The 13,226-nt window shown below is 41.6% G+C and overlaps 1 protein-coding gene across 1 annotated transcript; it reads right to left on the bottom strand.

Moving 5' to 3' along the window:
- On the bottom strand, positions 1–8,254 carry rps16 (ribosomal protein S16). Its single transcript, XM_073059603.1, has 6 exons — positions 8,171–8,254; positions 8,024–8,075; positions 6,331–6,432; positions 1,161–1,257; positions 283–330; positions 1–193 (listed from the first exon to the last, which is right to left on the bottom strand). Exons 2-6 carry the CDS (start codon positions 8,069–8,071, stop codon positions 48–50), a joined length of 441 nt encoding a protein of 146 aa, XP_072915704.1. The 5' UTR covers positions 8,072–8,075; positions 8,171–8,254; the 3' UTR covers positions 1–47.
- Between the last annotated feature and the right edge of the window lie 4,972 nt (positions 8,255–13,226).

The following is a 13,226-nucleotide window of genomic DNA, read 5'->3' as shown; positions in this document are numbered from 1 at the left end:
TGCATGACAGTTAGATATTTATTTGCCACAAATCAAAATAAAACATTTTAACGGTAAGATTTCTGGTAACGTGCACGGGCACCAGGTCCACCGAATTTCTTGGCCTCACAACGACGAGGATCAGCAACCAGCAGAGTCCTGTCATACTGGATGAGGATGTCCTTGATCTCCTTCTTGGATGCTTCATCTACATCTGCACAGCAACAACAGAAGTCATTTTAAAATTGCCCAATGGGAAAAAAAAATTCAGAAAATATTTCCAAGATGTTGTCAAGTACATACATTTCTGGTAGTAAGCCACCAATGCTTTGGAAATGGATTGACGGATAGCTGTTAAGAAAACAAAAACACATTAACCAGCTTCAGAAGAAGCATATAGGGAACAACTATCACAAAAAAGAGCATTTTAGTTCTGAAATACATATTAATTTGCAACAAAATTTTTAATTCAACGACCATTCCCTTCTCATTTTACAACAGCAGTGTCACCCCTCTCCTGCCCACAGCTGGACATCTCCAGGCTTAAACAAAATTCACTTATGGGACTACTGGCATTTATTTGTCCCAGAACAGAGATAGCAATGACAACTGCACAGATGGAACCGAATCATAGGTACAAATGGCAGGTTTCCTTCCTTGAAGGACATTGGTAAATGAGATGAAAATTCATGAGAAATCAGAAGTCTTGTGGTTAACCTCATTCATCTTACATTTCCCCTTCAGATTTATTTAACAAGTTAAATTTGAACTCCCCAGCTACTATTGGATGATTCAAACTCTTCTCTCCAGATCAACAGTTCAGGGCTCCGAATATTAGTCTAGTAACTTAACCATTACTTGTACAAGTAGGTTAGTTTGGCAGCTGGACCTTGGAATCCATGTCTTGAATAGAATCTTTCGCTCAAAGGAAGATACCATTCGCACAATTCCATCTCTCTTTTGAAGCTCCCAAATCTCATGCCTCCACATTTGTGCACGTGGTATATAAACAGTAAACAGCCAATAAGAACTAAATATTCTACTTTATGAGTGGGCTGTAATTGCTGAGGCAAATCCCAATGGTTTTTACTTGGACTACTATTTTTTTTCCAGGCAGTATAACCAGCAAGTAGGAGAATTTCTGAAAATGAATAAAGTATAGAATACATTGATTATAATACCATAGATTTGAGCTACGTGACCACCACCCTTCACACGAACTCTGATGTCGACACCAGCAAACCTTTCTTTGCCCAACAGCAGAACTGGCTCCAACAGCTGTAAAGAATAAAATGATGTTCTTTTAAAATCTTATTTACACTTTGTTCAGTGTAAAATACACAATAAACCACCACAGAATGAGTATTAAAAGCCTAGAAAGACCACAATTATTTTGGCTCTTCCGGTAAGTCAGCATCTCCCCCTATCAACAACTGATCGTATTTCATGAAGAGTAAAACACATACGTTAATGAAAAAGATAACGTATGTTATCTTCATGGACATTTAGGTAACAAACTGAGAAACTTAAAAACATTGCAGAGTTGAATGCTAAATTATATTAAAAAATACAACTTTTCTAATTCATATTCCAATAGCATCACTGTTAATAGCGTTTTGTTGCTTTGTGATTTGCAGGATGAAATTTCAGGCTTGTATTCTGTATACATATTTTGATAATAAATGTACTTTGAATAATGTATTACAGAATCCAAGTTTATTCAGTTACAAGTCAGCATCCTGAATGTCACTGACTTGAAACATCACCTGTTTCTCCCACAGATGCTGCCAGCCCCACGGAATATTTCCAAAAGAACCTAGATTAGTGCAATGCAGTACAGGCCCTTCGGCCCACAATGGTATGCTGAACTCTTAACTTACTCCAAGACCAATCTAACCCTTCCCTCATACACAGCCCTCCAGTTTTTATTATGTTTACTATTTTTTTCAGATCATCATGGTCCGTCACATTTTGCATTTAATCAGGAAAACTTCTCCATTGCTGCCTGGCATAAGATGCAAACTCAAACAATGATCTAGAAACACTTTTGAAAACTAATAGTCTAGTGGAATGAATGCATCAAAGACAGAATTCTGAACACGGAAATACCTGTTAGCCTTGGTCTCCATCAGTGTAACTTTTTATACATGGAATGCTGCTTACAGAAAATGTTTGAAAACCTATATGCTGTTTGATTCACAGGAGTGATGGCCAACAAGACCACCACCTCCCCACCGTATGTTATATGAGAAGCTAACTCAGAACAGCTTTCCACAAGAAGAATAAAGGCCAACAAATTAGTGACATACAGATGCAAGAAAAAGTTTATGAACCCTTTGCCATTACCTGGTTTGCTGCATTACTGATAAAATGTAGTCTGGTAGTGTGATCTTCATCTAAAACACAAAAATATGATAAACACAATCTGCCTAAACTAACAACACAAACAACTGTACTACTTCTTGTCAATATTGAGCACACCATTTAAACAATCACAGTCTAGGTTCAAAAAAAGTATGTGAACCCCTGGGGTAATGCCTTCTACAAAACAAAGACACTCAAAGTCAGGTTACTGACAGAACCCGCTCTTCAAGTAAGATCTGTTTGTGTGCACCATGCCTCAATCAAACAACTTTTAGAGGACCTTAGAAGACGAATTGTAGAGATGCATGAAGTTGGAAAAGGTTACAAAAGCATTTCTAAAGACCTGAGTGTTCATTACTCCAGTTAGAGAAAGTGTCTCTAAATGGAGGAAACTCAATACTGTTGGTACTTTCCCTAGGAGTGGGCATTCTGCAAAGATCATACTAAGAGCACAACCTGCAATGCTGAAGAAGGTGAAAAAGAAACCAAGGGTTATAGCAAAAGACCTGCAGAAATCTCTAGAACTTGCTAGTCTCTGTTCATGTTAGGACACCACAAAGGAAATAACTGCTCTCCAAACAAAAACATTGCTGCACATCTCAAAGTTTGCAATAGACCACCTGAATGTTCCACAGCACTTCTGGGACAAGGTTCTGCAGACAGAAATTGTTAACATTTTAGCAGAAATGTACACTGCTATGCTTGGAAGGAAAAGGACACTGCACTTCAACACCAAAACCTCATCACAACTGTGATGCAACATGGAAGGAGCGTCATGGTTTGGGGCTACTTTACTGCCTCAGGGCCTGGACAGCTTGCAACTGTTGAGGGAAAAATGAATTCAAAATTGTATCAAGACATTTTACAGGCAAACGTCAGGGTAGCAGCCCTACATCTGAAGCTTAATAGAAGTTGGATGATGCAACAACTCAATGATCTGAAACACAAGAGTAAAAACAACAAAATAGGTTAAAAACAAGAGAACCCATGTTTTAGAATGGCTGAGTCAGAGTCCAGACCTTAACCCAATTGAGATGCCATGGCATGACCTGAAGAGAGCTGTTCATACAAGGTTTCCCAGAAAAATTGACGAGCTGCAAGTTTTGTATGGAGGAATGATCTAAAATTCATCTTGCCGTTCTGCAAGTCTGTTCAGCAGCTACAGGAAACTTTTGGAACTTATTGCTGCTCAAGAAGGTTCTACAAGGTAACAAATACAAGGGTTCACACACTTTTTCCAGCCTGGACTGTGAATGATTAAACAATGAGTTCAAAAAAGAATGAAAAGTACAATTGTTAGTGTGTTAATAGTTAGGCATATTGTGTTTGTCTATTATTGTGACTTAGATGAAGATGAGACCACATTTTATGAATAATTAATACCAAAAACCAGGTAATTGTAAAGGCTTCACTAATTTTTTCTTGCAACAATAATCAGCATTAGCTCCAATTATAACATACAACTGAAAGTGCACAGTACATGTTATAACTTCTGCTGAAAACGAATTCCAATAAAGCTGAAACTCATCGAGACCTGTGATCACATAAATACAGTTTACCCAGTTAAACATTACCACTGAAGATGTACCCAACCATCAAGTAAACTAGACAAACAGTGAAACAAAATAACATGCACATAAACGGTTCTACCAGATCCAGGTAACAAAGTGCACAATACATCAAAATATGAAATTATTTTTTTCTGGAATATAGTTCTGCAGTTCGATTCATAAAGAAGATGTGACTTTTTTTTTACTAACATCAAAGCTTGAGCAAGGGCTGTTCAAGCAGGTCACTCAGTGCCACCACCCTCAGCTCTGAGACAGTCAAATGTATGAAAACTCATTACAATTAATGACGACACCAGCACCAATCCTTGGATGAGTCATCAGAATGAACACTGACCCTCTGTTCTGAGATGTTAGAAAAACTCTCAAAACACTCGTCACTACAGGTTGAACACCCCTTATCCAAAATGCTTCGAGCCAGAAGTGTGTTGGATTTTGGAATATTTGCTTCTGCACAATGAGATAGTTTGGGGATGGGACCCAAGTTTAAACACAAAATCCATTTACAAAATGTTTGTGAAACCTATCAAGAAAGATGTTTTTGGCGATTCATGCCCTTTTGATAATGGACTGGTAAGGTACTCACTCCTTCAAACAGTGAGGACACAAGTTTTTACCAACCACAGTAGGTTTGCACTTATGCATGGATGCTGGATTACCATATCCCAGCAGTTATACCATCGTTGGCAACCTTAATTCCTGTAAAAGCTTTCTCATCAGCTGTGGTCAGTGTCTTCCTGAGGCAATAATGCCAGCACAATTATTTCATCAGCTTTGAAGACGCGTTCATCAGTGACAATCTTGATAAACTCATCAATGAATTTCTCTGCTGCTTCACAATCAGCAGAGGTTTATCATCACAAATATTTCAAAATTTAATGCTGTGCTTTTTCTTAAATTTCTGCAATTAGCCTGCTGAATATTAAATTACCTTCAAATTATCAGTACATGGCAGATGCTTCTCCCTATAGATGCTGCCTAGCCTGCTGTGTTCTACCAGCATTTTGTGTGTGTTGTTGGTAGATCTTTGCTTGTTTCATGATCAGCATACCATTAAGCAACATATTCAACACTGACAATTCTACTTTTTCCATCCACGATTGAGATTTCATTTACTGCTTTATGCAATGTTTTTCTATTTTTCCTTAACTTCTGTTTGCTCAGGCTGCACAATGCCACACTCCTCAGTGTTAGATGCTTCACACTTACAAGCTGTCGTTCTTCCAACAACTTGACTTTCTGTGTCATAAATGCTTCCTCTTTTCCTTTTCACTATTACCTATTGGGGTAACTGCAGGCCTTTTAGACATTTTCAACAATACTTTCACAGCACAGGGCAAGGAGTAAGTACAAAACACATGGTAATCACTGTGAGTAACACACGAAGGTCTGGCTACAACTGCTGAAAACAAATTGGCGGCAGCAGGCCCCACTCAGGATATGTGAGGTCGCTTCACAAAACTCTCTGTGGTGCACAGAGCTCCTTGGATTACCTGGGAACTTTCCCAGTGTCCTGTGGAATTTTCCACTTGTGGTGCCATGTCAGCACTCAAAAAATTTTGGATTTTGTATAAGGACTGCTCAACCTGTATCCATATCTAACAAAAACATCACTGATGTTTAAGGGATATTATGAACAATTTGGCACTAATTGCAAACCACTGAGATACAACACCTGAAGACATGCAAGGTCATTGTTGAAGGAACACTGTACTAGATTCTTCTAATGTCAATCAAGGATATGGGAAGCATCTGTATCACAGAGAAGAAGTTCAAGTGCTCTGAAATATATTTGTGCTAAATAAAAACACAAAATGCTGGCAGAACTCAGCAGGCCAGACAGCATCTATTGGAGGAGGTAGTGACGACGTTTCGGGCCAAAACCCTTCATCAGGAGTACCAACAAAATCTTTCACAATTCCATTCAATTGACTTGTTCAGTGGTGCCAACAACATGGGGCACCAAAGGTGCAGCTCTACACCATAGAGGAGCAGTTAAATCTCAAGATCACAAGACAAAGGAGCAGAAGTAGGCCATTCAGCCCATCGAGTCTGCTCCGCCACTCCTCCGAGCTAAATTATTCTCCTACCTAGTTACAATTTCCGGCTTTTTCCCCATATCCCTTGATATCCTGACTAATTAGATACCTATCAACTTCCTTCTTAAACACCCTCAATGATCAACTGGTTATTCAAATGTTGTAGGCTCAAATTCTCATTTCAAACCAGCATGGATGGAATCTAGGATCGCCTGTTTGTTGGTTATTGCCGCATAGCAGAAAATTACAAATTTACAACCTCCAACTTCTTCTAAAGCAAGCAACTTACAAAAAGCAGAGCCTGCATACGTTTCAGAATGCTCCGACAGTCAGCAGGCATTAACAGGTACAGATTGTTTCATATGAATCCCTTCACTTACCTTGTACTGTAAAGTCTTTGGCTCAATCTGTTCCAGAGGCCTGCCATTCACTTTGATGAGGCCATTTCCCCTTTTGCAATGGGCAACAGCAGTCGCTGTTTTCTGTAGAGCAGAAAGGTTTTAAGTTGACTTCAGAATCAGAACCAAGTTTATTACCTCTGATACAATGTGAAACTTGTTGTTTTGCAGCAGCAGCACAGCGTGAAAGATAAAAAACATTGTAACTACAAAATATAGTCCAGAAGTGTTCTTTGATTATGGACCATTCAGAAATCTGACAGAGAAGGGGAGAAGCTATTCCTACGGCTCTTCATCTTTACATCTGCAAGTGAGCTTCATGGACAAAACACAATTTTTTTAACGCTGTAGTTAGGCTGAAGTAGTTAAACCATGATAGACTAGGATACTGGGGTAGAAATCTGACTGGCTTAGGCATTTTACTTCAAACTTCTGCAGAACATAGCAGTGGACTGGAGAATGACAATCAGAAATCTACTTTAATCTGGACACCTACAGTAGTTTACCCGCATCTTTGATAAAACATCCAGAAAGTACAGTCAGAAGCAGCCCGACAGGTTTCAGGCAATAAAGTCCATAAATTATTTACAGCAAGAGAACACATCACAAAGGATATAAATGTACTAAATAAGATATATATTAAGTTAAAGACTTAATGTTTCTGTATAGTCTATCTTGTGATGATCTTGTTAAGTCCTATCCCTGGAGATCTCGGAGTATAGTAAACTGAATAAAGATTTAGGAAGGTTTAAACAGAATACAGGTACTCAGTGCAAGTAATCTATTGCATTAGATATTTCTTCAGAATGATTTCTGTGCATTGTTTATTGATTACTTAAGACATGCAAAGAGTTCTAAAGAGGCTCCTCACTGCCCAAGTAGAGTATGTGATCCCTTCAGGGGTGTGAACTTTCAGATCGTATAATGTGGATTAACTATCAAGTACAAAATGGTTGAAATAATGGAATAATTGAGAATTGTTGAAGAGATGAAAAAATGTTGTGCATATTGTTTAGAAATTGAGGTCAAGTGGCTAGATCAGACTAAATGCAGGACACTTCAGAGGAGGAGAAACTATTTTCATCGGGGCTTACAATGCAGTCAAATTCACTTCTAGGGTTAAAATGCAAATCAAAATTCAATACTGAATTGGCTAGATGAAGCAAACAAAATCACCGGGGAACTATGCAAGTCAGTGTAATTTTAACTATTACTGAGATTAACCTAGCTGAATAACTGCCTAAATAATAACATCGACCATGTCAAAAATAGTCAAGTTCCATGCTCTACTTAAATAGCTGTATTTATATTGTTTTAACCAATTCAAATATAATCCAGAAGATTCACGTCTCAAAACGAACTATTTGTGTCTGAAAGAGAACACGTATCGATGACATTTCAGGCTTTTGGGGCACATGAAATGTGAAGATAAAGAATGGATGGGGATGCTCACACCAAAGGGGAAATGGCAGGCCGCTGCCTCCCGTCAGACTTGCCCCGATCGCCCGGGACGGCCTCGGGTTCGAACTGAGAACTCCGACGGCGGAGAACAACGAGAAACACGGGCATCGCGATCCGGGGCCGCCCGAGGTTGCAACTCAAGAAACACGAGGCCCAGGAGCGATCGCTGCGCCAAGTACACGCGGGGGAAGTCCGCCCCGTAAAAAAAGCTCACCTTTCGCCCAAAAACCTGAACAGATTGCAAAGGTCCTTTCGCAGGCATGTTCCTAAAGTTAAATTAAGAAAAGAAACACAGTTACAACGGCCACAGAAGATGTGCAAAGTCCTAAAGGTCCCACATCCGACAACTAGGCCCACTCACCCGGCGGAGCGGCAGCAGCTAGAAAGACCGTACGGGGTTTCCGACCCAACAAATCAAGAGCTGTTTTACGGCAGCCGCTCGGTTTTGCGACAGCTGAGGCCGAGGAAATGACGGCTGTCCTGCTATTGGCTGAGAGTTTGGATGACGTTGTCAATCAGCCGGCGCAGCGCGCCGAAGTTGAAGTTGGGATCCCTGTCGCTTTTAGGACTTTTTCCTTCGTTAAAAGGGCACTTTTTTTTAACAACTAATTTCTGCATAAGTATTTGGAAGGAGAAGCTATGGAAACAAGAAGGGCGAAAGGTTGGATTGTTTTTTGCCGAGATCCGACGAAAGCCGCCTGTGCAGTCTTGCGGGCAGCCGTCAGAATTGGTTCTGGGGGAAATGAAGCCATGGATCAGCAGTAGAATGAATCACGTGTTTATTCAAGTCCTTTGTCAATCTCAGTGAATTTCGACGGGTATAATGTACCAACTAATCTGCACAAAAAGGATGCCACAAAATGACGTGAGATAACGGAGATTTGGTCCATTCCCAGAGTTTAACTCTTTACGTACTTGCTTATATTTCATCACTAATTCCCATAGCTATCAAAAATGCATGAACAAAATCTTTCTACTCTGCCCCATCACTGAACTGTTCTCACAAACAATGAACTCACTTTCAAGAACTCCATCTCATGTTCTCGATATTTATTGCTTGCTTGCTTATTTGTTTATCTATTTCTTTCCTTCTTATTTGCACAGAGTTGTCTTATTGGTGTGGTCTTTCACTGATTCTGTTATGGTTATTGGATTTATTGAGTATAGCTGCAAGAAAATTAAACCTCAGGGTAGTATATGGTGACATATGTGTACTTAGATAATAAATTTCAAAGTTTTTTGAACTTTGCCCATCAGTCTTTTTCTATAAGTGGGCCGAGGAATGGCAAATTGAGTTTCACTTGGATAAGTGCAAGGCATTGCGTTTTGGAAAGACAGATAGGACCTTCGCAGTAAATGGCAGGGCCCTGGAGAGTGTTGCAGAACAGGGGAACCTCGCAGTACAGGTACATGGTTCCCTGGAAGTGGAGCCACAAATAGACGGTGGTGAAGAATGTTTTTGGTAGGTTGGCCTTCTTCAGTCATGGCATCGACTGAAAAAAAAAATGGGAGGTCGTCGTGCAGTTGCACAGGGTGCTGGTGAGGCCACAATTAAAATGTTGTGTTCAGTTGTGGTAGCCCTGCTAATTGAAATACATTATTAAACTAGAAAGAGTGTAATGTTGCCAGGACTCGAGGGACTGAATTTCAGGGCAAGGTTGGACAGGCGAGTACTTTATTCCTTGGAGAGAAGGAGACTGAGAGGTGATAGAGTCACAGAAAACTACAGCACAAGAACAGGCCCTTCAGCCCATCTATTCCATACCAAACCATTTAAACTGCCTACTCCCACTGACCTGCACCCAGACCATAGCCCTCCATACCCCACCCATCCAAACTTCTCTTGAATATTGAAATTGCATCCACCATTTCTGCTGGCAGCTTATTCCACACTCTCACCACCCTGTGAGTGAACTTGTTGGTGCCAGATGAGGTGGCTACTTTATTAGGTACAGGAGTGGAATCTGGAGTGGAGTTTAGCTGCTGTAGCCCATTCACTTCAAGGTTTGATGTGTTGTGTGTTCAGAGATGCTCTTCTGCACATCACTGTTGTAACGTGTGGTTATTTGAGTTACTGTTGCCTTCCTGTCAGCTTGAACCAGTCTGACTATACTCCATCTCTCTCATTAAAAGGCATTTTCAACCACAAAACTGCTGCTCAGTGGATGTGCAAACACGAGGAAATCTGCAGATGCTGGAAATTCAAACAACACACACAAAATGCTGGTGGAACACAGCAGGCCAGGCAGCATCTATAATGAGAGATACTAAAGAGATTTGAAAGTAGTGGGCAGAGGGGGAAATGCGAAATGATAGGAGAAGACCGGAGGGGGTGGGGTGAAGCTAAGAGCTGGAAAGGTGATTGGCGAAAGTGATACAGAGCTGGAGAAGGGAAAGGATCATGGGATGGGAGGCCTCGAGAGAAAGAAGGGGGGGAAGCACCAGAGGGAGATGGAGAACAGGCAGAGTGATGGGCAGAGAGAAAAAAAAACAACTAAATATGTCAGGGATGGGGTAAGAAGGGGAGGAGGGGCATTAACAGAAATTAGAGAAGTCAATGTTCATGCCATCAGGTTGGAGGCTACCCAGCCGGTATATAAGGTGTTGTTCCTCCAACCTGAATTTGGATTCATGGATGTTTTTTTTTGGTTTCTCACACCATTCTCTGTAAATTCCGGTGTTTGTTGCGTATGAAAATCACAGGAGGTAAGCAATTTCTGAGATTCTCAAACCACCCCATCTGGCACCAACAAGTTCACTTAGATCAGATTTCTTCCCCATTCTTCCTCTTGACCATGTCTGCATGCTTTTATGCTTAGAGTTATAACTTACAGTAGATATACTGCATTAGCGTGCAGGTGTACATGTATCTAATAAAGTGGCCACTGAGTGAAGCCCTCCGTTGGTTGAGGTGGACCGTGAATATTGTGTCCTGGCTGTCTTCGTGATATGCAAGCCAGGGCAGACCCTTGAGTTTAGATTGGAAATTCATGGGCCACACACAGGCAAATGGTATTAGCCTTGCTGGGACATTTTGGTGTGGAGCTGTTGAGCTAAAGGGCCTATTCTCTGCAGTATAACTCTATGAACTCCATGAAGTTGTAAGTTTGGGTGACAGATTGAGTTGAATCCCAACAAATGTGCACTTTGGGAGGTCAAATTTAAGAGGAAAGTGCACAGTAAATGGCAGGAAACCTCACAGCATTGATGTATGAGGGAACTTGGGATGCAGTCCCATTGCTTTTGATTTTGCAGTGTTCACCGAGCTCAGCAGACAGACAGACATACTTTATTGATCCCGAGGGAAATTGGGTTTCATTACAGCCACACCAACCAAGAATAGTGAAGAAATATAGCAATATAAAACCATAAATAATTAAATAATAAGTTAATCATGCCAAGTGGAAATAAGTCTAGGACCAGCCTATTGGCTCAGGGTGTCTGACACTCCGAGGGAGGAGTTGTAAAGTTTGATGGCCACAGGCAGGAATGACTTCCTATGACGCTCAGTGTTACATCTCAGTGGAATGAGTCTCTGGCTGAATGTACTCCTGTGCCTAACCAGTACATTATGGAGTGGATGGGAGGCATTGTCCAAGATGGCATGCAACTTGGACAGCATCCTCTTTTCAGACACCATCGTCAGAGAGTCCAGTTCCACCCCCACAACATCACTGGCCTTACGAAAGAGTTTGTTGATTCTGTTGGTGTCTGCTACCCTCAGCCTGCTGCCCCAGCACACAACAGCAAACATGATAGCACTGGCCACCACAGACTCATAGAACATCCTCAGCATCGTCCGGCAGATGTTAAAGGACCTCAGTCTCCTCAGGAAATAGAGACGGCTCTGACCCTACTTGTAGACAGCCTCAGTGTTCTTTGACCAGTCCAGTTTATTGTCAATTCGTATCCCCAGGTATTTGTAATCCAGGTATTTGCGGTTAGCTTGCAGACGTTTCACCACCAGTCAAGGTGACATCCTCAGTGTGTAGTTGGTGTTTCTGTCTGGGAGTGCTCCTGTTTATATAGACCCCCATTCGCTTGCCTTGGGCCTGATTGGCTACCCCTCCAGTTGACCTTTAAATTCTATTGGCTTGCATTTCTTTGGCAAATGAACGGGGGCCTATATAAGCACAAGCACTCCCAGAGAGTAACACCAACAGCTGCGCATCAAGGGTGTCACTTTGACTGTGATGAAACACCTGTGAGCTAATTGTCAAGTCGGCGAACATTGCAACAGCAAATGCCCCAGCCCGAGCTACAAATATTCACCACCATCCTAATTCCGTGGGTTCCTGAAAGTCACAACACAACAGATAAGTTGGTAAAGAATGTGTATAGCATGCCTATTTTCATCAGTTGAGTACAGTGGAATGGTAAGTCATGTTGCCAGTGTATAATACCTTGGTCCAGCCACATTTGGAGTTTGCAGTTGCAGTTTGTGCATTACAGGTAGGCTGTGGAGGCTTGACAGAGTCATAGAGTACCGCAGCAAAGAAACAGGCCCTTCTGTCCCTCCAGACCATAGGTGCAGAAGAGATGTTAACAGCACACACAAAATGCTGGAGGAACTCAGCAGGCCAGGCAGCATCTATGGAAAAGAGTACAGTTGACATTTCGGGATGAAATCCTTTGGCAGGACTAGAGGAAAAAACCTGAGGAGTAGATTTAAAAGCTGGGGGGGGGGGGGCAGGGGAGAAAGAAACACGTGACAGGTGGTACAACACCTTATATTCCATTAGGGTAGCCTCCAAACTGATGGCATGAACATTGATTTCTCAAACTTCTGGTAATGCTCCCGTCCCCCTTTCACCATTTCACATCCCCTTTTTCCTCTCTCACCTTACTTCCTTGCCCACCCATCACCTCCCTCTGGTGCTCCTCCCCCTTTTGTTTCTTCCATGGCCTTTTGTCCCTTTCACCAATCAACTTCCCAGCTCTTTACTTCATTCCTCTCCCTTCACTTGTTGCCTGGTGTTTCTCTCTCCCCTCCCCCCACCTTTCGAATCTACTTCTCAGCTTATCTCCGGTCCTGCCAAAGGGTCTCGGCCTAAAACGTCGACTGTACTCTTTTCCACAGATGCTGCCTGACCTGCCGAGTTCCTCCAGCAATTTGTGTGTGTTGCTCGGATTTCCAGCATCTGCAGATTTTCTCTAGTTTTGTTCACCTAGATGTTGCCTGGATTAGAGAGCATTCACTATAAGCAGAGGCTGAACACACACTTAGGTCAACTTGATAAGGAATTTATAATTATGAGAGCATAGACAGGGTGGATGTCAAATACCAGATGACGTAATTTAAAGGTCAGAGTGGAAAAGTTTGAAGAAGATTTACAAGGCGGGTTTTTTTACATCGAGATCAGCTGGTGCTGGGAATGTGCTGCAGAGGAGACGGAGGAAGCAGATATGACAGTAAT

The sequence above is a fragment of the Hemitrygon akajei genome, chromosome 10, assembly GCF_048418815.1.
Source record: "Hemitrygon akajei chromosome 10, sHemAka1.3, whole genome shotgun sequence".
Classification (NCBI taxonomy): Eukaryota; Metazoa; Chordata; class Chondrichthyes; order Myliobatiformes; family Dasyatidae; genus Hemitrygon; species Hemitrygon akajei.
Note: the sequence above shows the minus strand (reverse complement) of the source record. Positions and strands in the feature narration are given on the sequence as shown.